Below are 26,368 nucleotides of genomic sequence, written 5' to 3'. Positions count from 1 at the left end.
CGAAAACAGTTTTAGAAGCTTTTAAAATCAAATAATATCCTCCTGTTTCCGCACTATTTTAAACAGTAAATAATTAATATTTTATATACGTTTTTTATTTGATAGTTATGCGAGTTTCGGGATATTTCAAATACCTTTTGCCATTTCAGGGGTTTTAACTATGGTTTAAAAATGCAGGTTGTCAGACCAAAAAAAACGAACAGAGATTAATATCGAAATGATATCTTACGTCAATCATACAAATTATGATACAAGCGCTACTAATTTCACTCTTGTCCGAATTTTTCATTCAGTAAGTTGTCAAACGGCTTACGCTTCTACATTTCTAAAATCTTTTATTTTTTTTCCTTTGAGGATAACTGAATAACACAAACGAATTACGATGAGCGACAACAAGAAGCCGGCACTGCTGTACCTGACCCCGGGAGACGCTATTGTCTTCGAGGGTCCCTTCAACCGTGTGGTGAGGAAGACCGTTGTTATCGAGAATCCCAGGAAGATCCAGAGCGTGTCATTTAAGCTAAGAGCCACTACGCCTGAAATGTTCTTCTTGCATCCCAATACCGGGCTTCTAGCGCCCGGCGAGAAGGTCACCGTGGAAGTTTTTCTGAAGCCCATTGACGGGGATTTTGACCAGCAGAGCCTCATGTTAATTATCCAGGCGGCCGTGGTCTTTCGCGCAGATCACTATCTGCAAGGTTGCTGGAAGGTGCAGGAAGGGACACTATGGACGGCCAAGATCAAGTGTGAGTTGGAGAACCATTACGTCCTGGCCGGTGGTTTCTTTTCCGGCTTTGAGGCAAGAGAGGAAGAGCAGATCAGTATCTCAGATAACCGGGAGATTAAGATTTATGGTTATCAAAACTTCTTTAAGTTCTTTATGTTTATACCTATCATGGCCGCCGCTTTCCTAGCGGTTTTTTATGGAAACCAATAATTTGAAATGTATGGTGTATTCAATTGCTATTACTTCTGTTTTTTGGCTAAAAAATATATACACTAACTTATGTTTATACCAATAAAAGCGAAGTGCCATTGATATAGAAGATTACTTTTGCAATTTCATCCAATTTAAAAATATTATTCAGAAAGCGGTTCCCGGGATAATTTAATTTTTTTTTTTATGTAATTATAATGCAATATTGAAAATATCAGAAATGCAGAGTTTGTTTAGTTTCGAATTTCATAAAAATCGCGCATTTCCGTTGACAATTCTGAAATTTGGCCACACTTACGTAACTTATTTTGACGTTGCCAGACTGTGCGAGGAAAATATCGATTTATTTCCCCCACTATTTTCATCACTTGTCGAACTAAGAAATTATACTATAAATAATAATAAATTAAATAATATTTTATAGATAATAATATAATTATAATTAAAATTACTACCAATATCGATAGCATCGATAGTATCGCATATAAAGTTCAATTCCATTCGATACCCAGACAATCGATAGCTTTTCAACCATGATAGAATTATAAAAGTCTCGTCGGCAAAAAAAACAAAACAATGAGGGCAAGGGGAGCACGAAATGCACGTTACCTTGTATAATTTGTATCGTGCAACCGACGACGACGACCACCGCTCGCTCCTGACCATCGATCCGGCGACTGGGGGCGAGGAAAAGGCGTGGAAAACCAACGCGGCGCCGCCATTGAGAAAGAAAGCGTGTGCTCCCAAACAAAAAGGGGGAGAGGCGAAGAACAAGCGACACACACACACACATAGAGAGTGACAGAGAGAGAGGGAGAGGGAGAAAAACCGATTCGAGGTCGCCGGATGCAAAGATGTCGCACTCAGCCGTAGGAGGAGCAGCAGCGCCGGAGTCCGCCATTGGAGGAGGATCCTCTGATCTGGAAGTAGCCCCCTCATCGAAGCAGCCGCCACCCGAGGCTTTGCAGGACGGGGACACAAGCAACAGCCTGGAACCGGGAGAAGTGGTGACCCCGCCGCACCACCGCCTCTCGTCCAGTCCCGCCCTCAAGAAGCAGATGCTGCTGGGCAAGACGCTGCGCAAGACCCTAAACAGTCACAACCACATCAAGGACGCCGATGGAGCCCTTCATGACCTGGCCCGCAAAGAGAATGGTTCGCAGGAAACGCCCATGGACGAGGCCGATGACAGTGAGGGTCTCTACTCGGACACGGACTCTTCGGTGGAGGATCTGAAGAGCGTGGAGGATGTGCAGCAGGCGCGAAAGGAGAAGCAGGCGGAGGCGGCTGCTGCTGCGGCCTTACCCCAGGCGCCGCCCACTCCGTTTCTGGGCCTAAGTCCCCTGAGATTCCATATGAGAGCTCCGCCTTCCTGCTTTGATTTCCCCCGCATGGGCTTCATGCCCCGAATGGCCAGGGGCGGACCGCGGGGCATGCGACCGCCGTTCTTTGGTCGGCCCCCGACACCGATTCGCATGGGTGGGCAGCCCCCTGTGCTGCCACCGGGCACAGCTCAGCTTCCACCAGGAGGACCAGGACCAGGAAGTGTAGGCAACAATCTTAAACGCTGTAAGCGACCCCAATCGGAGCTAAGGTAAGAGTTTCATTGAGAAGATACATAAGAGATATGCAGAAATTATGTTTTTCCTTTCAGCTGGACCACGCTGCAGCCGGCTGTGTCCTTTACCTTCAATCTGATTCCCGAGTGCGCAAGTGCCAAGCATAAGGATTGCCAGCAAAAAGCGGAGAATACAACTGCAGTTAAGTCAAAGGATCCTGCCGCCAGCGATGAGAAGGAGAAGAATGCTTCAGAACCACCGGATCCATTGAGGGAAAGGTCCGGGGAAGAATCCCAATCCCAGCAGAATATAACAGCCAGTGGAAAGACAATGTACAAATCAAAGGAGAAGGAAAGAGCTCAAAGCCGAGGAAAGACCAGGGAGAGATCTCAGGCAAGAGATTCAACAAGAGAATCTTCTCTTGAAAGAGCTAGGGAGAAGTCTAAGGACAGGGATTTAACCCGTGGAAAGACAAGAGAGAGATCAAAGGAGAGGGAGTTCAAGAGAGAAAAGTCCAGGAAAGCATCTCCACAAAGGAAATCCAGAGGAAAATCAGGTGAAAGAGATCCCAGCAAAGACAAAACGAGAGAACGATCTCGGGGAAGAGATCAAGCGCGAGGGAAAACGAGGGAGAAAAGCAGGGAAAGGGATCAAAAGAGGGAAAAAAGCAGGGAGAGGGATCAAAAGAGGGAGAAAAACAGGGAGGGGAATTCAACAATAGGGAAATCTGTCTCTGAGAAGGACCAACCTCGAGGAAAAGACAGGAAAATGTCCCAGGAGAAAGATCAAAAGAGGGGCAAGACTCGAGAACGTTCAAGGGATAGAGATCACAGAAGAGCAAGGACTAAGGACAGGTCTAGATCCAAAGAAAAGCTGCTGGAAAAGTTCCAGGATCGTAAGGAGAAGCACACAAGAGGTAGATCTAAAGAAACAGAAAATGAGCCTCAGTATAAGTCAAAAGAAATCCCAGACAAGTCTGATAAATTCATGGATAAATCAAAGATTAGGCAGCGCGAAAGATCTAGGGAAAATCACAGGGAAAAATCTAAAGAAAATACCCGCAACCGAAGAAGTAGCAAAGAAAGAATCCACGAAAAATCCGCAGAAAGAAGTCAGAAAGAATTGAGGGATAAAAAAGAAAACATCACAGAAACCCCAAAGGACAGGCTACCCGAACGAAGACGACAACGTTCCCGGGACAAGCAGAGAGAGCGATCCCGGGAAAGATACTCCCAAGAAAGGTCAAGAGAGAAGGGTAGACATAGCAAGCATGAAAAGTCCAGGGATCACTTGGGGGAGAAGCCGTTGGACACCCACAAGGAAAGCCGGTCCAGAAGAGCGGCCACTCCTCTCGATTCCTTCGGGAATGCGAGTCAAACTCACATCAAGAGCGAGTCTACTCCCGCTGGGACACGCCAGGAGGGCACACCTCCAATGACGCCACCCCAGCAGCGTGGGCAGACTCCTCCAGCCAGCGACACCCCCAAGACCCCCAAGGTCTTTGATATTTTCGCTGACTCACCGCCAAGATCGAACACTGCCACTGTAGCTGTCTCAGCTCCAGCTGTGATCATCGAAAGAAGCACCACGCCGCCATTGAAGGCGACACCAGTTACTACACCCATTGCTCCACCCACCAAGCTGACGCCCCTGCTCAAGGCCAGCGAGATTCACAGCAGAATTGGCGCTCTGCTCGAGGACGATGATAATGATTTGCACTTGGAGGCTTTGCTGGCCACCAAGGAGAAGCTTATTCGGCGCACCAACGAGTACAAGGAGCGGAAGGAAGCACCCAAGGAGATCAAGGTGGAAAAAGAGACACAGCAGCGGCGCTACGTAAACCCCTTTAACCGCGAATCAGTATTAAGCAAGGAGAGAAATTCCTATTCGTTCCATAGAAACGGCGGCAGTCGTTGCGCCAGCGAAAGCGAAGAAGACTGGGATAAAGATCTGGAACGCGAGAGTGAATCGCTGGCGAGCAGGACAGGCCAGGAGTTCAGGGATATCAGCATAAAGATTGAGAAGGATCTAACACCGCCACCGCCGCCTCAGAAAACGTTTACAGTGACCCGCATCAAAGTGGAACGCAATGCAACTCCGCCAAGGGAGGACCGGGATGGAAATGAGGAGGTGCTGGTGAGGAATGGAGCAGTGGCAGCGAATGCCCCGCCGCCTTTGGCCAAGGAGCAGGAAAGCCCAGACACGGACGACTATATAGACAACTGGGAGAATGATGATTCCATATCCAGCATGCCAAAGAACGCTGCTCCGGTCACCCCAACTCCTGCTCCTGCTGCTGCTCCTGCTTCTGCTCCCAATACTAATCCCCCTGCAAACATCACGCCTCTACCGCCGCCCCCTGCCCAATTCAATGATGACTACGACGAGGATGAAGACGACTCAAATGCCCTGTGGAATGCCAACAGCACGCCACCTCCCCGCTCCAAAGCGGCCAAGGCCAACCTGCCCATGAGCAATATCCATGAGTTGTACGACAAATTCATGAACAGCATAGAGATGGGCAGCGCAGAAATGCAGGAAGAAGCCTCCAAAAACAGTTCCTTGAGCAATTCCACAAACGAAGAGAGTTCCTCCGGCTCCGACAGTTCATCCTCCAGCAGCAGTAGCAGCGACTCTGATGACGACGACTCCTCCAGTTCGGACGAGGAGGAGGAGGCGGATCCCAATGAAAACACTTCGGGTGATGAGTCTCCCACAGCAACAGAAGCCTCCAAGTCCCAGCCAGACGATCAGTCTGGCAAGGAGCAGCAGCAAAAGAAGAACAATGTAAGCAAGGACCTGCGAAAACTCAAGAGTCTGGAGGATAATCTGGCCAGGATTCAAATGATGCGCGAGAACTACGATGCGGGCGATGAGATCTCCGAGGAACTGCTCAAAATGGAGTCTCTGTTTCTCATGCAACGCAATGCCATCATGGACAAGTACAGGAAGCAGGAGCTCAAGAGCAGCTCCAGTGAAGATCACCAGCAGCAGCAGCAGCAAATGGAAGCTCCGCAAGTAGAACCCCCCGCTCCTGTCAATAGCATCTTTGATGCCAATCGGGGGGCCATCAAGATGACCATTTCGCGACTGAAATTGACAAGTAAATCTGCCATTTTCGACAAGGATGAAACGGAACAGCAGCCGAAGCCAACGGTTTCCCTGCCGTTGCCAAGCCAAAAGCCGCCCAAGGAGATAGCTATAGTGAAGCCCACAATTGTAGAAACCCGCTCAAAGCCCAGGGTTCTAAGGAGCCCACCACCACCATCGGCTAATCGTCGCAGATCTCGTTCGCGTTCCAGCTCCCGAAATATATCGAAGCGTCGCAGTCTGAGGCCAAAGTCCCGTTCCCCGAGTCCCAAGCGATGGCGTCCTCCGTCGCCCAGAAGAGGTTCGCGTTTCGCTAAGAGGAACAGCGGTGGATCAGGTGCGGCACCAGCAACCAAAATGGGAAGGAGCCACAGTCGCAGCCTGACTAGGAGTCGAACCCGCAGCAGAAGTCCTAATCGCCGAAGACGTCCACCTTTGACTGTGGGTAACCGCAGACGGGGATCTCTTTCTCCTGGCCCCCATAAAATTGCTGGACCCCGATCACCACCTCACCCGCGTCTACGACGTTCCTTGACAAGAGAAAGGGAGCGGGAACGGGATCGGGACAGGGATCGCCGCTCGCCACTGCCATTTAAGCCACCCTCTCCGCCCATGCGACGCAGTTGGTCGCATTCCCGCTCACCCACCCGCAGGAGAAGCCGCTCCCGCTCCAGATCCCCGCGATTCCGTTCGCCCAGGGATGGAGGCCAAAGCTTTGCTGACTATTTCGGCGAGAATCAGGGCATGGAGGCGGCCGCCTACTACTACAACATGTCGCTGATGCAGCAGGAGTATCAGGATCCCACGGGCGCCGGCTATGATACATACGCCGCCTACATGGATTCCGCCTACAACATGGAGCAGGCCTATGCCCAGTTCACGGAGGGTTATGCCCACATTTATGGTGATTATCCGGGTGAGATGGGTTCACCTCAGCTGCTGGGATCCTCGTCGGTGCTCAGGGAACTGCCCATGGCTCCTGTAGGGCCAGTGGCCGTTCAAAAGGGCAATGTCTTGGAGATTGTGCCCACGGGTGAGGCCTTGGCAGTGAAGGAGGCAAGCCTCATGCCAGTGGCAGCAGAGGAACCTTTGGAGGATGAAAGGTAAGTTTAAGATTGAGAGAACTTTTTTTTAGAGATTTTTATTTACATTTTTCTCCTTTTCTCAACAGCAAACCCAAGCGAAAGCGTGTGAACTTCGTGGACAATGTGCTGCCCAACTACGAGAGCGAGAGCGAGGACCGAGCCATTGTATCGCTAGCGGTGGATCGTGCTTTATGTCAATATCAAGAGCGTCGCTCTCGTGCCGCCGCCAGACTGCAGCAGATTCGGGACGAGCTGCTTGCCCTGCCCCCACCACCGCCGCCGCTCACACCGAGGCCCACCAACCAGGAGAAGCCCGTGCTGGTGCAGAAGAAGCCCAAGTTCCGTTACTTCCACTACGATCCCCTCAAGGGAGCCATTGTGAAGACTCACTCACGGGTCCTGCGACCCAACCTCCGCCCTCCGTTCGACCCCAAGCACTTTGCCATGCTGATCAAGACGGGTCGTTTGCCTCCGTTTCCTCCGGGCTTTATGCGCCATCGCCCGCCAAATATTCCTGCCCATGTAGATCCGGCCACCAAGGCGGCCATGCTTAAGGAGTTCTTCAGCAAACATCCACCGCCACCGCTGCCCATGCCCATGGCCATGCCCGATGGGATGCCCTATTACCTGAGTGGACCACCTCCGATGGCTGGTGGAGCTGCGCTGTCCCCAGTGGCGCATGCTATCCCAGTGCTAGGCAATCATGGCTATCAGGGTTATGTCCAGCCCTCGCCTGTTCCGGTACCTGTTCCTGTGCCTCCTGTGGCAGTGCCTGCACCAGCTGCCTCCACGCCACCGCCGGCCATGATAGCTCCCTTCTTCACGCCGCCACCATTACCTGAGCTACTGCCCATACTACCCGACCTGCCCACTCAGTTTACGGTGAAATCTGTGCCCACCATCACCGAGATAATGCCGGTGGATATACTGCAGCAATTGGGACCGCTGCCCAAGACTCTGGATGTGGACGATGGTAGTGGGATGGCGAGTCCAGAGCAGGGTGGCAATGATCTCAAAGAGACTGAGGGTGAGGCTAAGCTTGAGGCCAAAGCAGAGGCAGTGGAACAACAGGGGGTCGAGGTGGAGGTGCAGTAGAAGTCCCATTTTTTAGCCAATAAATTTGTTTAATAGATAATTTTAATTTTAACACTCCAATTGATCCTTTGAATTATTTCCAAGTTAAATTAGTTTCCATTTTCTGACAATTTTGTGAACAAATCGCATTTACAGATAGAAATCGTTTTAGGTTTTATACGCTCTATATATTTTTAAACATAATTATGGTTCGACTTTGATTTCTGCAAGAAAATAAAAATGTAAATAGTTCGCTTAAGAATTATACACGAATTAACATACGGTGTAAACATTACAATTATACGTATATCTGAGTCATTGCTTAGTCTAATGAAATTATATTCGAATTAAATCTAATCTTACAAACAAATGTATGTATGTGAGGTGTGTGCGTGTGTTAGTGTTTACAAATACAAATGTCTTTGCCTTGAGTTAATGAAAAGTAAATTTCAGTTTTATTCCCATTCAAATAGTTCAACTATTTCGTTATAATTTCTCGCTGAACCTTGTACAAATCAATATCAATTTGATATATATCTATATATATTTTTTTTTGTTTATTAAGTAACTTCCTATTAGAAGAGGTGGAAGAGACTTAATTCTAATTAAAAGCAAATGAAAGGGCTAATTGTTTCTCCTCAGGATTATCAAAGAATTTATATGATTTCATTTCGAATCCATCTTTTCCCTGGGCCTTAGAACCAAAGGAAAGCACTTGGCTGGCAGGGCCAAGCTCTCGGGACTTATCTGAATCGTAGATGAATCGTGGCTGCTCACATCATATCTCTGCAGGATGTTGGCCAGTATAAGGAAACCAAATCCTCTTACCAGATTCTGGCCAATGCAGGTCCTCTTGCCAATGCTAAAAGGCAGAAAGTGTGGAATGTTTTTCCTTAACTGAAGCTTCTCCGTGTCGCTTTCAAAGCCCGAATCCGATCCCGAACCCTTATGAGAGTTTCTCCTGTGCGATTTCTCCAAAAATCTTTGAGGATTAAACTCTTGGGGATTAACCCAGTTCTTCTCGCTAGTATTGAGCACATAATTGTTGATAAAGACAAGGGTGCCCTTGGTTACCCCATAGCCAGAGATCACTGCATCCTCGGTGGTGACATGAGGAACAATTGGGGAAGAAGAGTACCTCAGCACCTCGAATATAGTGGCCATTGTATATGGCATTTCGTTCATATCCATCAAGCTGATTTGTGGCTTCTCCGGTGATGTCAAGCCATCAATTTCCTCCTGGATTCTCTTGCCTATATCCTGATCCCTGGCTATATAGGCCAGCACTAGCATCACCAGATTACCCACTGCCGAATGGCCACCAACAAAGTCCTCCAGCATGAAGATTATGGTATTCCGGGAGACCTCCTTGTCCTCAACGATGCTCTTGAGCAGAGCATCTGTGAAATCCCTATCCGGCTCATCCACATCCACGTTCAGCTCCCTGTGGCTGATAATCCTATCCAAGATGAACTTTCGGATGGTCGTCGACCAGTTGGTTATCTTGTTGAGGTGCCGCTGATAGAAGGGAGACAACCAGGGCAGAAAATCCAGCGGGTGTCCCTGGTTGATCTCCCAGAAGATCTCGTCAAAGTACTGAACAATCTGCTCAAACTCCTTGTCCTGGTAATCGAACCTCAGGGAGCACATATACTGGCTGAACATATTGGCGCATGCCTTGAGGATCAGTGACTTTATTTCCATGGGTTCTCCGGCCACTAGCTGTTCCCTGAGCTCTCGGTTCCAGTGCTCCATCTCGGCACAACCGATCTCGGACATTTTCACATAGAAGGACGAGGACTCCCTTGGAGAACAGTGGCGTCGCGCGAGGTTCCTTCGCTTCTGCTGGAGCTGCGACCAATCGCAGAGGGCCAGAGAGTTGCTACGCTCTCCCCCAAACAGTTTGTGATAACGCAGAAAGTCCGGTCGTCCACTCATCACCTTGCCGTTCTGGTTCAAGACCTCGCGGATCAGCTCCAGATTGTTTACCACCAGGCAGCGGGTATGGCCAAAGGTCAGCGAGTAAATGTCGCCGAACTGCTTGGCCAGCTCCGTGAAGCCCGCAAAGGGAGTGTCCCTGTAGCGATCCAGCAGGTGAAGGTTGCCAATGATGGGCCAAGGACGTGGTCCAGGCGCTTGACTATATTTCTTCATCTTCTGATTCTGTCCCGTGGAAAGGGCATTCTTAAGGGGCTGATTAACCCGCCGCTGGGCCCCGTAAAAAATGCGCACGTAAGACGTAATGACCACACTTATTAAAATGCCTAAAACGGTATAAGCCACAGTTACAGTCGCGAACATTTTCGCTTAGTTGTTGAAAGTAGAGAATGCAAAACGCAACTGACGACGGTCAGCAAAATCGATCAGCAGGTAACCTCAGGCTTCGGGAAATCACTTTCCCATTTTGTGGGGTGAGGACTTACTTACCACTGTCTTACCTGCCTGCTGGAGTGGGCCGTTACTCGCTACCTGATTTGTTTTGGTTGTTAAGAAGGTCTTTATGTGTGTCTCCCTTCCCTTCCCATCCCATTCCGCTTAGAGGTCAGCACGAATATTCAAGTTCGACCAGGGAACATGGAAATACCATCTGCAATATTGCATTTTAATTTTGTATTAATTCTTTCGAGAACCAATTTTCATTTTATGATCCCAGAGTGACCCATTTTGAAATTAGCTGAACAAGCGGTATTTATTTTTAAGATGGTTGAACTGTAGTTTGGTTAATTTTAATATTTATATTAGTATTTGCTTTTAAAGAATTTACAATTCGTTAGATGTTCTTCTATTATAAGAATAGGTTTATTTTATTTTCTCACAGCTCCAGCATTTACCATAATATTAGCGTTTTATCTTTCCCCAATTTAAGTAATTTTTATGGAAACTTTCAATTTATTTCTCATAATTTTCCCTTAATAATTTAAGTACATATATACACTCCCTTAAGGGACAATCTTAAGCTAATCTCTCTGTATTTATTGAGTATTCCTTATGAGTATACTAGACTTTACTCCTCCAGCTTATCTTTGGCAAAAGGCCCCATGTTGGCCGCATATGCCATCATGGCCGGAATAGAGCTCTGCTCGTAATTTCCTGTAAATAGGTGTTCAAAAGGACCGGAGGCAAAGACGCCCACATCTTCGGCGCCATGGGTCTCGCTACTCAAAGGAACCGTGGCCTGGAATTCAAAGTCCTCCTTGGTTGTGTCCACACGAGAGAGATCGATGCGGCCGGAATCTGAGTTGTAGGTATCTGTAAAGCCAGGGCCATTGGCATAGGACAGAATTGTAAAGGGCAACTCGTCGTCTGCCAGGTTGGGAGCCAGCGACAGGATATTCTGGCGGCGGTACTGGAAATATCAATTTAAGAGAAATTATTAGAAATTTTTACATATATATTACAATTTATAAATAGCTGGCAAAAAGCTTAATTTACTCACCGGATAGCCATTGATGGACATGGTGTGCGAGTGATCCGAGGTCACCACAATCAAAGTGTCCTCCTCGCTGGTCATTTCCCTGGCCATTTCCACGGCAGCCGCAAACTCCTGGGTATCTTCCAGCGCCTTCCTGGCCTTCGTCTCATGGTGGGCCATGTCAATCCGGCCGCTTTCCACAAACAAAAAGTAGCCCTTCTCGTTCTGGCTCAACATCTTGATGGCCGCCTCAGTCATGTCGGAGAGCGAGGGCTCAGCCTCTTCGTAGTGGGTTCGCTGGCGATCGCCGTGAAAAGGCAAGTGCGAGGTTTCGAAGAGTCCAAGGAGGTAGTCCGTCTTGCTGAGATCCGTATCTCGGAGACCCTTGAATGACCAAACGTACTTGCCCTCGGATCCCTGCTGCTTCTTGATCTCCTGCCAGTCCTTAATCAGATCCCGACCATCGGTGCGGAGTCCCGAAACTCCTACCTCGTCGCGCATCGACTTATCGCGGAAGTAGGACCGGCCGCCGCCCATGATCACCCGGAGTTCCTGGCCCACGGGCCACTCCACCAGCTGCCGGGCAATGTCCGTGTTGAGTTCGGGACTGCAGTTGGACTTGGTGATATCCCCATCGGTCTCCCAGTTCCTGTCGGCGACATGGGCATAGGTACCGGCTGGTGAGGCATGCGTTACCCTGGCGGTGGTCACAATACCCGCCCACTTGCCCGCCTCCTGGGCCCACTGGGCAATGCTCTGGGTGTGTGTACTAGTATCGTTGGCGGACTCACAGTCGCCACGCTGCACCTGGGCATTGACGCCAATGGTGCCGTAGTTGGCCTTTACGCCGGTAAGGTAAGCCGTGGCTGTGTTGGCCGAATCCGGAGTCCTCTCATTCACTGCGTACGTCTTGGACAGGCCCAAGTAGGGGAACTTCTCGAAGAAGACCTGCTCGTTGCTGTCGCCCATGAAGTCACGGGTGGCGGCAATCGTGTGGATGGACATGCCGTCGCCAAGGAACAAGATCACGTTCTTGGCGCGGTTTTCGTTCAGCTTCTGGTGGCCGGCCAACTTATCGGCCAGAATCGATTGGGCCTTTTCATGCCAGAAACGTGTCTCCAGCTCCTCGTCGAGGGCCACAAAGTCGCGTGAGGCCGGCAGGCGTGGATGGTGCTCTGTGAATTCCGGACTTTGGGTTAGCAACTAATCGGCAATCGGCGGGGAAATTTTGGACTAATAAAACTACCAACTCTGGCGGTAAACATGTTTTCAGGCGGTAGTTCCTTTGATAAAATCTATAAATCAGTTTTAATTATAGCCATTTATTGGGGTCGCGTTTAACATCTAATCGTTGAAGAAATCGCACCTGATTAAATAATAATAAAACGTGTTGAAAACGTTTTTTGCAGTGGCGATTAAGTAATGATTTCATCAGCCAGAAAGGTAAGTAATTACGTTGGCAATAATCGGGTTTTAAATTAAGTTAAAGTCTTTTTTCTTTGCTTATTAATTTTTGTAAAAATAAATAACATTAATATTGAATATTATTACCCAAAAAAATTTTGTTAAATAATTTCGACAACCCTTTCTAACCCTCTCCCCTCTTAGCTGATAATTCCTGTTCACGTGAACACTCAAATCATAAATTATATTGTACCCTCCGCCCATGACTAAACCTTTTCAAAAATAGATCTAGATTAGGCCGCAAGCTTAATGAGTTAACAAGATTTGCGATAAGCCCAGAGGCTCCAGCTCTTGCTATTGGCCATAGATAAGCCAGGGAGCTCCAAGACGATTCCCATTCGTTGGAGCTCTCTCTGCGGAATCGGGTTTCGAATTCGTAATAGCCACTCACCTTTTTCCTGTTGGTCGGCCAAGTCACCCCGAACCCGGAGGAACAGGAGAGCCAAGAAAGAGCACAAGATTAGGGCACTACTACTGGTTCTCATCTTGGAACTTTAAAATGAGAATTACTTCGGTCGAAAGCTACCGCGAGACTGGCCAACTTAGACGGATCGGCCGGGTTATATAGCCTCCTCCTCGGTTTTCCTGTAATATACATACGCATTTGGTATATGGGACTGTTATTGTGATTTGATGGGCAATCTCGAGTGGCGATCGATCCAATTATCTCGAGTGCCAAATGCCGGGAAACGTGACTATCACGGTCTGGCCAAAGGAGAGGCCATAAATTACCCGACGCGACTCCGTGCCCTATCGACTCCTCGGCCGAGCTGCACCTGATCCGATCGCTGGGTATATTAATGCCCCGCATGTGACTACGGAGTACAGTATCCAGCTAGCTGGCGGAGTGAAAGCATTGCGAGAATGTCTACTCTCAAGTTCTGGATTGGCCTGAGCCTCGTCGCCCTGGCATGGAGTGCCGCTGTTCCGGGCAAGGCGCCCGTTGACGAGGAACGGATGCATCCCCATCTTCCAAGCAGTCCGCGTCTGCGCATGATTTCTGGAGAGGAAACCTCGGAGTACTGGCTTTCGGCCAGCAAGAAGCTGATCCGTGAGAAGTTGAACTTTGTGAGGAACACGAACAAAGCCAAGAACATCATTCTCTTCCTTGGCGACGGCATGGGATTGGCCACTCTGGCAGCGGCCAGAAGCTACATCGGCGGCGAGGAGCTGAAGCTGTCCTTCGAGGAGTTCCCCTTCACGGGTTTGTCCAAGACCTATTCGGTGGACAAAATAGTCCCGGACAGTGCCTGCACCTCCACCTCGTACCTGTGCGGAGTCAAGGCCAACTACGGAACCATTGGCGTTAACGCGCATGTGAAGAGAGGCGACTGCCTGGCCATGGCCAATGAAACGAACCATGTCTTCTCCCTGGGCAAGTGGGCCATGGATGCGGGCAAAGCTGCTGGTTTGGTGACCACCACCCGAGTTACCCACGCCTCTCCCTCGGGTGTCTACGCCCATGTCGCGGATCGGGAGTGGGAGAACAATGCCGTCTTGGAGGAAGCCTGCGGGGAGCAAGCTGAGGGGCTGCAGGATATCGCCGTCCAGCTCATCCACGGCGAAGTGGGCAGCAAGCTGAAGGTAATGCTGGGCGGTGGCAAGCGGAGCTTCTACAGCCCGGAGCACTACGACAAGGGCCGCCGCACAGATGGCCGCAATCTCGTCGAGGAATTTGAGGCTCTGGCCGAAGGCAACACTTTCGTAAAGACCCAGAAGAAGCTGCTAAGTGTCAATGCCACCGAGACGGGTCGACTGCTGGGTCTGTTCAGCAAGAGTCACATGCATTACCACCTGGAACAGCTGGATGATCCGGACAACAATGAGCCTACTCTAGAGGAGATGACAGAAAAGGCCATCGAGGTTTTGCAGACCGAGGAGCAGGGCTACTTCCTGTTCGTCGAAGGCGGCAAGATCGATATTAGCCACCACGATACGATGGCTCGCATTGCTCTGGACGAAACGGCTGAGCTGTCCAAGGCGGTGAGAAAGGCCAGGGAGATGACCAATCCGGAGGACACCCTTATCGTGGTCACCTCAGATCACTCGCACACGTTCAGTGTGGCGGGCTATCAGCCGCGCGGCAGTGACATCTTCGGACCCTCCAAGAAAATGGGCAAGGATGGAAGGCCATACTTGACATTGAGCTACGCCAACGGCAAGAGTTTCGAGGACTTTTACGACACGGAGACGCACGAGCGAAAGGATCCCACCACTCTGTCCACGATCGGGAACTTTGATCAGCTCTTCCCGGCAATGGTGCCCCTGGAATCGGAGACGCATGGCGGCGAGGATGTTGGTGTGTTCGCCTCTGGCCCCTGGGCTCATCTCTTCACCGGAGTCTACGAGCAGAACACCATACCCCACATCATGGCCTTTGCTGCCTGTGTGGGCGATGGTTTAACCGCCTGCGATCAATAGGATTAAACCGATATGATTGACAGACCAAAGGACTCTTAATTAGCTGAATCCTACCAGGCGATTCTCACGTACGCGCTATCGTGTTAAATGAATACTCAAAATGTGACAGGTGCTCCTTGTGTGCACACACATGGCACTCGAGCCGGGGAAATCAGATCGGGGATTACTTGCTTCCCTATCAATTTGAAAAACCAAATATATATATGTACTTATACTACGCTTATTGTCTGATTATAGCCAGACATCCAACAATTCCGATTGAATCCGATTAAATTTATTAGATTTTATTCAATTCTCGACTTTGATTCTTTTTGGGGGTGTGTGGTGTGATCGGAGGAAGTCTCTATCAACTTAGCATAGTAAATCTAGAGTGTTGAGACTCGTGGAGCCGAAAATATAGTTTGTTCTTAAGGCAAGTGGATTCCTGTCAATAAATACCAATCAACTTGATATATATTATTTAATCTGATTAAAAACTGAAGACTTGCAAATCTTATAATGAAGCGAAAGACGTAGAAAGTTGACATTGGGGAAATGGCCAATGACAAGGGCTTATTTCAATTTACTTACTAAAACCGTTTTATGATTCCTTAAGTAATAAATATTTGAGATACTTTTTTTTTTGCGAATTCTGAAGGGGTTTCATAAGTTTAGAACGCCATTTTGGCATGTCTTTTATAGTATAAATTTGAATAATTGGATTGAATCGGCTAAATATATAGCTAGAGGGACGTACTTATTATCCACGTAATCTATTTATGTGCCAGCATTGTGAATGACGTAGAAAAAGTGGAAAATTTTGCCATTAAAAATCCCCTTATAAACTTTTGTACGTCATTCCTTAAGTCTACGTCATTCACTAGATAATAATTTGATTAAGATAAGGTTCAGCTGCGTTCCGATTTGAAAACATTGTTTAAAAAATTTGGAAAATAAAAAAACATGGCTAAGTAAAAAAAGTACTTTAACTAAAAAGATTTAGAAAATTTGAAAACTAAGAGACTAGTTCGCAGGTTTATAAACTTCGCTCGGCTGTTGATGCTGATTAAAAATTTATATACTTACGTATTTATAAACTTCTTGTCAAAATAATAATAACCTGCACAGGTATAAAAATAATGTCACATATATTACCTATTTGTACTCACAATTGTCAGATAAATCAGGGCTTTATAAAACATTTCTTAGAAAATCAATTATCGCCTTTCACTTTTCACAAGAGTCTAAAGATTCAAACAAAAAGAATAGTATTTACCCAGAATTTCTCGGAAATTTTATATTTATAAAAGTCTATCGGCAAATCAAATCTGATTCTTGCCGCAATCACAAAATGATAACCTAAAATATTAAGGCAACTGAATTAAAGTGAATTTTGGTAGACAGCTAAATGCGATTTGATTTGTATTGATTTTGTCATTACCAAGAAATTCAATTATCACACTTGAGTGGCGTCGCAATGATTTAGCTGTCTGCCAAGCAAACGAGTTAATAAACAATCAATTCACAATTTCAATGATGAAAATATAACATATATTTGTAGTTGGACTTTACGCATAATCATGTGGGGGAATACCCAACGTAACCAAATTTTAAATAAATATTCCAAACTTATTTTGTATATCATGGTTATCAAGAAGTTAAACAATTGTCAAAGAACACAGAACAGAATGTACTTACCTTTATAAAAAAACTGTTTACCCTGATTGCTTGTATTGATTCTAAATAATTAACACCTGAGAGCCACAGCACTTACCAAACTTTGTAAATAAATGAGTAAATGAATGAACTCAGCTCGGACCATGAATGAGCTCTCTAACTTGAAAAGTTAGTTAGTAATTTCTTTAAATAAAGTTCAAGTTCAAATCAGTATTTTGTTAATTAAATTACCAAGTGCTTTGGTCATAAGGCTTTTGTTTAAAGTAAAACTAATCTAAAAGGAACATTTTCTTCTTTTAAATTAAAAATAAAACTTCTATCAATAAAAAACCCCCAAAAGGAACACACCCATTATCGTATGGCTAGATATTATCAGTACTGTTTTTATTTAAACAATTTTAATATAAAATATTTTACTCGGACTCTTTTCGCCTTAATAAATAACAGCATATTGGTTGGCACTGCGCGGCTGAACAAGATTGGCATACTTCTCCTTTAGCTCGACCAGAGCTCGCTGAAAGCTCTCCATGCTGTTCTCCAGCTGGTTAGACACGGAGTGAACATTAGGTGGCAACAGTGTCTCCGAGGGTCGCTCGCCCAGGAGCAGGATTCGCCGCCAGTCACTGGCATCGGAACTGCCGCGCAGGAAGTCCTTCCGACGATTGCCCACTGCAAATACGGTCTCCTCTACATTCTCCGGAAGTAGGGTGGTCTGTTCACCAGGAGTGGGTTGAGTGGGAGCCGCTTGAACGGTTGGTGGCGTAATCCCCGACACAGATGCAGACGTAGGCGGCGGTGGGGGAATGACAGTCGAAGCTGCCGTGTTTGCAGGCGCATCGAACAGGTCACTGGGCAGATTCTGCGGACGATCGATCTGCAACACTTGACCATCCGGTGAGATGTGGAAGAACTGAGCACGACCTGCTAATCCCGTTCCCACACCACCAGGAATAACTATAATGTTGCCCACGGCGGTGGTCAAAGCAGAGGCGCCACCAAAACCAGCTCCTCCAGCTTGTGTGGAAAATAATGGTGGAATGGGTACACCAGGTGGCGGTGGGAAACCCCTCACTGGTGGAACAGCCGGACAGGGGAAGCAATATCCAGGAGGACCCGGTGGTCCCGGTAAGCCTCTAGGACCTGGGATAATCGGCACATTCGGGGGGAAAGGACCAGTGGGCGGGTAGCCCCAAAAGCCACCATTGCCATTACCTGGAGGACCTGGCGGACCTGGAGGTCCTCGCTCTCCCGCAGGACCAGGATCACAAGAGCATTTTACCAAGGATGCTTGGGCTCTGGAACAGAAACCTGAAAGACAGTTTCATTACAAGGGGAAATCAGGATATTTCAAAGCTAAATAAAATACTCACCCAGAAGAAAAACGGCCAAAAGTCCACGAAAAACCATGATGTTCTTGGAAAATCACCTCAGAACCGACTGAGCAGAGCTTTGAGCCGAGGAGCTGCTTTTATAAGCTAAGCACTGGACCAAAATGTTAATGTGCATACAAAATAAACCATATAATCTAAAGATCGAACCCAAAACACATTTTCCCGCATCGGTAAGTAACTGTTTTTCCCTTTTTATGGAGTCTACAATCGAAAGGGAAATGGTCGAATGGCATTTATGGTAATTTATGCTACAAACTATATATAAACCGAATATACACGACAATCATTAGGCAGCGGCCAAGCCCTCAAAATGGGTCAGCAGGGTTCTGGAGCCAGCATGGGAGCAGGTCTCGAAAATACATCAAATGTCAATCAAGTCGTAAAGCGCGATTAAATCGGATTCTTTATGTGACTTAATGTGGGCGCTAGATATTAAACTGACACCAAGACTATTGGATTACTGGTTTGGAAAATTATTTTCATTACCATTCACTCAAAAGGAATGGAACAGAAACTCTGGAAATTCTTAAAATACCTTTTCCGAAGCGCCGTTATAGTTTGAGTTGGAAATTAGCATAAATTACGAAATCAATATGTTCTTAATCAGCTTTTGGATTTGAAAAGGTTCTGCTACATTTCCGACTTATCGTAGAATTCCATTGACAAGACAAATCCCCCGAAAACACGCGTCATTAGCGGCACTCGCTCACTCTGCGTAAGTGGCCACTTCCAAACGAGCGCCATCGTCTTGAATCAGCAGGTGACATTGGGCCTCTCGAGGGCTCAGATAAGTGAAAAACTAAAACCGGACAGAGGAAGGCTGATAGAAGCACTTGGGTTACTTAAATACCCTTTTTTAAAGGGTTCCTTACCATTGTGAAGGTTCTTTTCCCAAGCAAAGAAAGAAGTTTTTAGAATATATACAACAAAAACAAGATTCTTTGCCCGATCCCTGGCCATATGCTCCTTTCTAGGGTATAAAAACACCCTCTGCATACCCAGCAGAGATTAATCTTGTACGCAATAATCATAATTCAAGTACGTAAGGCCAAAACTCAGCACTATCAGTTGTTGAATCTACAAGAATCCAAAAAACACTTTATCAATTGAGTTGTCATGGAATAATCCCAAAGTGTTTTCTTGGCGTTGTTCTGACTGTTGCTCTATAGGAACAAAAAATACAAACAAATTTTAAGAATAAGAGCAAGAAAATTGGCAATTGGCCCCCTAATAAATGGGCAGATAAGCTGCCCAAACCAATTAATTCCAAAAAAATTAAAAAGAAAACAGGGAACCCATTTAAGTGGAAAAACAATTTGAGGGTCAATGTTACCGAGGGGATCAAGAGCTGACTTATCGACGATTCAGATGAAGGAATAAAACATATTGTTTGGTTTTATATATTGAATTTTATTATTAGATTATCGACTATGGCTAATCAGCACATTTCTTGCATCGTACATAAAAACTTAATTGGCGCAAACAAGTTCAAGTCACATTTTATCTGCAATTGCATAGATTGATAAGTTTTCTAGGCAAAACAATGCAAATCATATTATTTGATGTGTACGGCACACGAGCATACATTAATGATCTTTGGAACTGTAAGAGAGTAACTTGGAAAGAGAGTTAATTGAACTAATTGCTGGGAAACCTGAGAATTTTAATATGGGAAAAGGGGAGATTCTAGTTTGAAGGTTAAAAAATTAAATGCAACAAACTGATATTTTAATTTAAAATTCAATATCTTAATTTTATTGTTTACAGAATTCGATTCCAAGTTAATTGTCTTACAATTTCTAAAAGAAAACACTATTAAAGTTATGCATAAGCCTCGCCGTAAACGTCGTTAAATTGAATATTAATCTTTGGTGCGAATACATAAGACTGGCATTCATTTTCACACCGAACTTGAGAAGTGAGAAGAAACACAGATCAGAGGGGAGAGCAAAAGTAAACGCGCAAAACTCTACTCAATAATAAATACAAGTGTAAATCGATTAGGATGATATACAGATCTGGGGTAGGGCAGGGCTCTTACTAGTCTATTTTCACATTGGAATAGATTTTTCGCACGAAGAGATTCGTGCCCACATAGCCGACGGTGCCGCAGATAATGCCCAGGGCGCCGCTGAAGAGAGCCATGTAGCCAAAGTAGAAGGCCGTTTGGAATAGACCAAACATTCTGCAAGAACAAAAGTATAAAATTAATATTTTTTCAACAAAAAATTCTTTAAAAGCGACTTACTTTGTTTTGAAAAAGAAATAGTAAAATGAGTAGGCATAGACGTAAATGGATGTGGAGCCTGCAGCCATGAAACTCGTCCACTGCCATCGGTAGTCCTCCGCATTTAGCAGGAAGTATGTGCACACAATGGTCACGCAGACGGTGACCACAGTCAGGATGCTGAACACCAGCAACATGAAGCCATAGACATAGTAGATTTTGTATGCCCAAAAAGAGGTAAAGATAAAGTACCTGTGGGGAGAAGAAATTTTAAATAAATTAAATGCTTTAAAATGCTAAAAATGTTAAATACAAATATTTAATACATAAATTCCACTCAAGTTTTACTTACATCTCAATGAAAATGGAACCAAATGGCAGAACACCGCCAAGGAGCACTATGATCAGCGGCTCCATGTACCACTTCTTCTCGGGTATTGGTCGTGGCACGGCATTTACTCGACAAGGGAAGTCCGGCTGGCCATCCAAATTGCGTCCAACCACAGTGCCCACCAAAGTCAATGGCAGGATTACAAATAGGCAAATGCAAGTCACCGCCACCATAGTGCCAAAGGGAATGGCCCTCGAAGCATGATAGCCAATGGCAATAAAGTTGATCAGGAACGCAGTGCCACAAACAGCCACTGGAACAGTAAATGCGGATGTCAGCATCTGTCTGATCCACATTCGTCCACCCAGGCGGGCATATAGGGATCCTCCAAAGTAACCATTAATGGGAGAGGTAGCAGCATAAACAAAGATCGCCGTGGACAGCATCGAGCCACGTTCAGTGTACAATTCACCGACAATGGCAAACATAATCACACAAAAAACCACGGAAATTAGTTGGTAACCAGCACCGACCAAGGCCGAAAAGAGCAGGGTATTGGGTGGCGAGCGGAAAACATCGCCGTGCACCTGTTTCCAGCCATACTCATCGCCCAGATCACGCTCCATATCGTCCACCTCCTCGTCCTTGCTGTAGCGGGCATAATCCTTGCGCAGGGTTCGCATGAGAATCATGGAAACCAGGCCCACCAGAAAGATGACCATCATGAAGCTGTTGAAAATGCTGAACCAGTGAATCTGTGGAGCAATCGAAAAATACCAAGGTAATTGTTATGTAAACTGTTCGTTAAATCAAATTTCTAAATATAAAAACAAATCTTCTTAAAAAAAAATCTTTTTTATAGCCTTTTTCCAATTTTCGATTGATATTCTAAGCTTTCCCTACTCTAGGCATTGATTTCTTTGCAAGAAACTTCTAAAATGTGATGCATTACTTATCACCAGATAATTAAGTTAAGTGGAAACTTTTGTGGTTGTGGAGAGGAGACTGAAATAAAGAATAAGTTCAACAAGAAAAGAAGATAAGTTCTGCTATTACAATATCATCATTTTTGGCTTAGTTATTACATTTGTATACCCTTCTTTATAAATCAAATGCCAACTGCAAGGGTATACAAACGTTGGCATGTAGCAGTTAGCTTCCTTTCTTCTTATTATTAAAACAAATTAATATATTTTGAAAAACAACAAGGCAATCATTTTTCCTCAACTAAAATTTTCCGACAGCTTTAAGATATCGTGCTCCGATTAGACCCCTTCCGATATACATATATGCAATAAAAAGAAGACTATCTTCAAATTTCCATTCAGATAACACAAATCTAAAAGACTAGTTCGCATAGTAACGGAAGGACGGACATGGCTGCTTGACTTGATGCTGATCAAGAATATACATAGATACTTTATAAGATCGAATACATTTTCTTAATATAGTGGACTCAAGTCACTCACCCGGTGTTGAAAGAAGTTGGGATCCAGATACTTGTCAAATCGATTCTTGAACTCCACCTTGCTGGGCTTCCAGTTGACCTCGTACGAAAAGTTAATGTGCGCCCCCGTCTTGAGCTCCTCCCGGCCGTCCGTAGTGAGTGTAATATCTACGATCTGCTGGCCATTGTAGCCAATATCGAACTTCTTGTGCGTAAAGATGTACCACTTGCCGTCGCGCTCGTCCCGCTCACCCACCTTACCCCAAATGGGCAGCCCGTCGATGTACATCTGATACCAGTACTCGTTTTTCACAGCATAGGTGAAGGCCTTGGTGCTCTCCTCCTCCAGCGTGACCATGCAGATGACGGAGCGTGCCGCGTCGCTCTTGAACTCCATCTCATAGCCGCTGAACTCCAGCTCGACGCCTTGCAGCGCCTCGCTGAGCGTCTCATGGTAGTGCGAGATCGAGGCCTTCTGGCCGCTGCAGAAGGGTAGCGAGAAGTAGGCGTAAGTCTCCTGCCGGTTGTGGTACGGCCCGACCGTGTTCATCCACAGCACCACCTCCTCGCGGTCATTGTACTGCAAGAAACATCTGTTTACAGGCCAGGTTAAAACACAACAAAAGACCCACCTTGTGGTTGTGCTCGTCCGCTTGCGACACGTAGCAGCTGGCAATGAGCAGCAGACATAAACAAATGACACGACGGGTCTCCATATTTTCCGGGTCGCGGATTGCTGCGCGGGCGTTTCTCGGGCGGCTGACCTTGATCCTGGGCGCTGATGGTGCTCTAGCTGTGCCGGCAGACAGGTGCGGGCCTCTGGCTGACCCCCAAAAAGGCCTTTTTTTAACGATTTTGTGGCAAACAAAAATTTGCCGACAGAAAAAAATCGTAGAGTTCTAGTGCAGTGTAGTGTTGCCGTTTACTGTGCTGAAATTGCGGATTTTCTCTTTCGCGGTAAATGGTCACACAGATATAAAGAAGCTGCTAAAATATTGATGTAATCGATACTATCGTTTGTTTAGTTAGTAACGGTATTTTAAACAAAATTAATTTTTATAAATATATTTTTTATACATTATTTTAAAATAATTTTGAGAAAAAATTGATATGATTAAAGGAAAACAATAAATATATAATCATATATTATAAATCTAGATTCGTTTTATTAATTGTACAAATTGTAATTCAGAAAACTTTGAACTTATATATGGATTATCCGACGGGTTAACCCAACGCAGTGGTGGTCATCATCGATGCCGTATTTTCTTGTTTATGTGGCCGCTCTTCTTTGCCGTCGCACTGGAGCTGGTGGAAAGTTTGCTCTTTGTATTGGAGGTGGGTGTGCCGAGCACATCTTTGTTGACAGAGCTGGGTGCAACGTTGCTACCTGTGACACCAACTCCTCCAGCAAGGCTAACCAGGCTTCCCTCATTGCGATGCGAGGGGGAATCTATAATGGAAAATATTAATGATGTGTTGAAATTACAGGGTATTACTGTGGTACATACGTTGCTTGAAAACTTATCTCTTATCTATGTAATTACATATTATCTATTTCGTTTTTATATATATTTTTAATATAGGTACAAATTTGAAAATTGTTTTGTTTGCAAAATTTAAGGCACATCGATCTGATCACATTTTTCTTTTAAATTGTGTTGAGATTAAGCTTGATCACAGATCTGTATGTATTCAGCATCTTAAAAGTTCTTAGTTAGTTAGTTTTCGAAGTCTTTCAATTTGTATATATTTTTCTTGACTATTCTCCTTCTATGTGTCCAAGTTCTACCTTACCCTTTTCATCTTTAGGCGTGCTCTTGATTGTCGTGGCTCCATCGTGGGCCGTGGTGGTGTTCTGATTGATGGACATCTGATTGTCGCTGGAGTCTTCATTGGTAATGGAATCGGATTCGCTTGCGCGCTCAGCTAAAAATATATATATTTATTTAATTAAATCAGATCCTCTAAGGAATAGTCAAAGTATCTATCTCAACTGCACTTACGATTACATATTGCCATGGAGGTAATGCTAGATTTGGAGAACAACCGCTCCGCCTCCTTGAACTTGCGATTCCGCTTGTCGGCCTTGGAGTTGGTGGCCTTGTTGGAGGTGAGGTAGCGCTCCCAGCCGCGTATGATGTTGCCGCACAGCTGTGTGTCCTCCAGATATGAGCCCTCAAAGGCGTAGATCTGTCGCTCCAAGTTGGCCAGTTGCTCCTGTTGTTAGAAAAAAAAAACACATGATATAATGAATGCCGCGCTTTCTGGTTTGTTTATATTTGTGTCTCACCGAGGTTTCGGCCTTTTTCTTGATGAGGTCCGCCAGCTCGGCACGTGTGTCCATTGTGCCGCCCTTCGCAGTCGAATTGGTTTTCCCGGACTTCTTTGGCTTGTTTCCATTTGTTTCAACAACATTTTTACTCGTTGGCGAGCTCATTTTGCACAAAAATTGGTGAATTTCCCAAAATTTCCACAGAAGTGCGATATAGTAATAGAGATGGGAGATGCCGACAGTGTGACCGGCTCTCAAGTATCTCATTAAATGAAAAATATACCGATACATCGCCGATATGTTCATTAAATTCAGACCCTAAATATATATATATAAATTTTAAATTTATTTATATAAAAATTTATTTTAATATAATTTAAATTTTAATATAAAAAGTTATTTTTAAAACATGACCGCTCGGTCTGGCATCTCCATTTGCTCATAGACAAAATTTCTGGCATCTCGCCATATTTGGTTTATGTACTGCCTGTAAAGATGGCGCTGTTGTAGTACTTACAGAGCCATCTATCAAAAGTTTTGAAAAGCTAATATAAATTAAATCAAATAATTTAATATATTTAAAAACTTAAAAATTCTTAATAACTACGTGCCATATCAAATGCTAAGTTCAACGAGCAAAATGACCAATTTTAATAGCTACATGATTTTCTCTGCTAATATAGCAGAAGCAATTTTATTACAGAATTTCCCTTGGCAGCCTTTTACATTCGTTTTAAAGCCGGTGCCGCTGCCAATGACCTCGCATCTTGTTATTCTTTATTATTTATGCGTCTTTGGCCCCAAACAAAAGATTCGGTTCGGCTCCACGACCATCATAGGAGGCGATGATCGCCTAATGATCTCGCGGCGGCTTGCATAGTTTATTGACCCAAGCTTGCCTCAAAGAGTGCGTTGAACTGCCGAAAAAAAAGTGAAGCTACCGTTCTGGCTCTCTATTTCTTTGCCTCACCTTCAGCGCCCCTTTCTCTTTTCGTTTTCCTTTTCCGCCCGCCTTTCGCTCTCTTACCATTCGCTCTTTCTCTTTTACTTGCCTTTTTATGGGCCTCACTTTCGTCATACGCGGCGTATGCGTGATTTTATTTTTCCACAGAATCGCCAATGAAAAGTAATCGCACATCGAAGCTGCCCCCGAAGAAGACGAACTCGATTAGAAAATGAAATCACAAAATGGCAACGACCGTTGCAAGACAAAGTCTGCTGCCACGTTCCACTAACACGAGCGACTAGGCCGCCGACTAACTGAGTGACTAACTGTCTGAGTGACTGACCGACCAACTGACTGACTGCCGCCTTCTATGTATGTCAAACATTGGCGCGCGCCCGCTCGCGCATTCGCCAAACAACAAAAAAGTGCAGCAAAAAAACTTTCATTTTATTTAAACAAACACACAAGGCGCGGTCTGGGCTTGGACTTGGACTTGGAAAAACTTATTTTCATTTGGTTTTAAGCAAACATCTTCCAACTGAAAACTCCGCAGTCCGATCCTCATTGGCCGTCTTCTTCTGAGCTTGCACTGGGGAAAATCAAAGTGAATCCTTAAAACCATAGTTTAAAAAATTGTTATTCATAATTTTATAGAAGCAAAAAATAATAGTTTTATTTATAGGTTTTCTTATGTCTTTATACCAGTCTTTATATCACTTTTTGCATATTTATGTGTGTTTAATATAATGATTTATAACAAGTTATAATGGCTTTTTGCTTATTCAATGCAATTTTATTTGAATATTTTAATATGTTAGAAGTAATTTACAATTTAAATATTAAATATGATGAATATTACAATTCAAGATACAATTTAAAGATTGTTTTTTGTTATTAAATAAAACAAAAAACCGTGGCTTAAGGTAGCTCTGTTTTCACAAAAAATATATTAACTGTATAACCTTTTTTAATAACCAATATAGCTAGTTATTTAATACATCAATTTATGATGCTAAAAAATGATAAATTCATGTTGCTACTACTTATTTTCTT

The 26,368-nt window shown here is 45.2% G+C and overlaps 8 protein-coding genes across 8 annotated transcripts; 3 read left to right on the top strand and 5 right to left on the bottom strand.

The window, feature by feature from the left end:
- Positions 1–149: 149 nt before the first annotated feature.
- On the top strand, positions 150–1,046 carry LOC108085992 (vesicle-associated membrane protein-associated protein A-like). The gene is made up of 2 exons (XM_017182793.3): positions 150–292; positions 355–1,046. The coding sequence occupies exon 2, from the start codon at positions 383–385 to the stop codon at positions 935–937; it is 555 nt and encodes a 184-aa protein (XP_017038282.1). The 5' UTR covers positions 150–292; positions 355–382; the 3' UTR covers positions 938–1,046.
- A 413-nt stretch (positions 1,047–1,459) lies between these two features.
- On the top strand, positions 1,460–8,192 carry l(3)psg2 (lethal (3) persistent salivary gland 2). The gene is made up of 3 exons (XM_017182794.3): positions 1,460–2,531; positions 2,592–6,689; positions 6,758–8,192. The coding sequence occupies exons 1-3, from the start codon at positions 1,792–1,794 to the stop codon at positions 7,764–7,766; spliced, it is 5,847 nt and encodes a 1,948-aa protein (XP_017038283.1). The 5' UTR covers positions 1,460–1,791; the 3' UTR covers positions 7,767–8,192.
- Positions 8,170–10,070, bottom strand: spo (spook). Its single transcript, XM_017182795.3, has one exon. The coding sequence runs from the start codon at positions 10,044–10,046 to the stop codon at positions 8,412–8,414; it is 1,635 nt and encodes a 544-aa protein (XP_017038284.1). The 5' UTR covers positions 10,047–10,070; the 3' UTR covers positions 8,170–8,411.
- Positions 10,071–10,614: 544 nt separating this feature from the next.
- On the bottom strand, positions 10,615–13,154 carry Alp10 (Alkaline phosphatase 10). The gene is made up of 3 exons (XM_017182796.2): positions 13,013–13,154; positions 11,182–12,332; positions 10,615–11,091 (listed from the first exon to the last, which is right to left on the bottom strand). Exons 1-3 carry the CDS (start codon positions 13,104–13,106, stop codon positions 10,750–10,752), a joined length of 1,587 nt encoding a protein of 528 aa, XP_017038285.1. The 5' UTR covers positions 13,107–13,154; the 3' UTR covers positions 10,615–10,749.
- A 282-nt stretch (positions 13,155–13,436) lies between these two features.
- On the top strand, positions 13,437–15,334 carry Alp9 (Alkaline phosphatase 9). Its single transcript, XM_017182797.3, has one exon. It carries the CDS (start codon positions 13,486–13,488, stop codon positions 15,040–15,042), a length of 1,557 nt encoding a protein of 518 aa, XP_017038286.1. The 5' UTR covers positions 13,437–13,485; the 3' UTR covers positions 15,043–15,334.
- Positions 15,335–17,064: 1,730 nt separating this feature from the next.
- On the bottom strand, positions 17,065–18,160 carry LOC108085989 (cuticle collagen 1). The gene is made up of 2 exons (XM_017182790.2): positions 18,069–18,160; positions 17,065–18,006 (listed from the first exon to the last, which is right to left on the bottom strand). Exons 1-2 carry the CDS (start codon positions 18,103–18,105, stop codon positions 17,132–17,134), a joined length of 912 nt encoding a protein of 303 aa, XP_017038279.1. The 5' UTR covers positions 18,106–18,160; the 3' UTR covers positions 17,065–17,131.
- Positions 18,161–19,475: 1,315 nt separating this feature from the next.
- On the bottom strand, positions 19,476–23,019 carry TM9SF3 (transmembrane 9 superfamily protein member 3). The gene is made up of 5 exons (XM_017182820.3): positions 22,727–23,019; positions 22,117–22,674; positions 20,669–21,402; positions 20,338–20,568; positions 19,476–20,274 (listed from the first exon to the last, which is right to left on the bottom strand). Exons 1-5 carry the CDS (start codon positions 22,808–22,810, stop codon positions 20,130–20,132), a joined length of 1,752 nt encoding a protein of 583 aa, XP_017038309.1. The 5' UTR covers positions 22,811–23,019; the 3' UTR covers positions 19,476–20,129.
- A 219-nt stretch (positions 23,020–23,238) lies between these two features.
- Eaf6 (chromatin modification-related protein EAF6/MEAF6) lies at positions 23,239–24,599 on the bottom strand. Its single transcript, XM_017182788.3, has 4 exons — positions 24,388–24,599; positions 24,101–24,314; positions 23,892–24,023; positions 23,239–23,547 (listed from the first exon to the last, which is right to left on the bottom strand). The coding sequence occupies exons 1-4, from the start codon at positions 24,532–24,534 to the stop codon at positions 23,345–23,347; spliced, it is 696 nt and encodes a 231-aa protein (XP_017038277.1). The 5' UTR covers positions 24,535–24,599; the 3' UTR covers positions 23,239–23,344.
- Positions 24,600–26,368: the final 1,769 nt, after the last annotated feature.

This window comes from Drosophila kikkawai, chromosome 3L (assembly GCF_030179895.1).
Source record: "Drosophila kikkawai strain 14028-0561.14 chromosome 3L, DkikHiC1v2, whole genome shotgun sequence".
Lineage (NCBI taxonomy): Eukaryota > Metazoa > Arthropoda > Insecta > Diptera > Drosophilidae > Drosophila > Drosophila kikkawai.
This window is presented reverse-complemented; position numbering and strand designations above follow the sequence as displayed.

Bases quoted from the DNA above. Each gene is read 5' to 3' on its own strand.
- LOC108085992 (XM_017182793.3), top strand. From the start codon at position 383: ATGAGCGACAACAAGAAGCCGGCACTGCTGTACCTGACCCCGGGAGAC.
- spo (XM_017182795.3), bottom strand. From the start codon at position 10,046: ATGTTCGCGACTGTAACTGTGGCTTATACCGTTTTAGGCATTTTAATA.
- Alp10 (XM_017182796.2), bottom strand. From the start codon at position 13,106: ATGAGAACCAGTAGTAGTGCCCTAATCTTGTGCTCTTTCTTGGCTCTC. The intron at 12,333-13,012 runs GTGAGTGGCTAT...CGGAATTCACAG, and splicing joins GGCCGACCAACAGGAAAAAG to AGCACCATCCACGCCTGCCG. The intron at 11,092-11,181 runs GTGAGTAAATTA...TGATATTTCCAG, and splicing joins TGTCCATCAATGGCTATCCG to TACCGCCGCCAGAATATCCT.
- Alp9 (XM_017182797.3), top strand. From the start codon at position 13,486: ATGTCTACTCTCAAGTTCTGGATTGGCCTGAGCCTCGTCGCCCTGGCA.
- LOC108085989 (XM_017182790.2), bottom strand. From the start codon at position 18,105: ATGGTTTTTCGTGGACTTTTGGCCGTTTTTCTTCTGG. The intron at 18,007-18,068 runs GTGAGTATTTTA...ACTGTCTTTCAG, and splicing joins TTTGGCCGTTTTTCTTCTGG to GTTTCTGTTCCAGAGCCCAA.
- TM9SF3 (XM_017182820.3), bottom strand. From the start codon at position 22,810: ATGGAGACCCGTCGTGTCATTTGTTTATGTCTGCTGCTCATTGCCAGC. The intron at 21,403-22,116 runs GTGAGTGACTTG...ATTGCTCCACAG, and splicing joins CCAACTTCTTTCAACACCGG to ATTCACTGGTTCAGCATTTT. The intron at 20,275-20,337 runs GTAAGTCGCTTT...TTGTTCTTGCAG, and splicing joins TATTTCTTTTTCAAAACAAA to AATGTTTGGTCTATTCCAAA.
- Eaf6 (XM_017182788.3), bottom strand. From the start codon at position 24,534: ATGAGCTCGCCAACGAGTAAAAATGTTGTTGAAACAAATGGAAACAAG. The intron at 24,024-24,100 runs GTAAGTGCAGTT...ATATATTTTTAG, and splicing joins CTCCATGGCAATATGTAATC to CTGAGCGCGCAAGCGAATCC. The intron at 23,548-23,891 runs GTAAGGTAGAAC...TTTCCATTATAG, and splicing joins CACGCCTAAAGATGAAAAGG to ATTCCCCCTCGCATCGCAAT.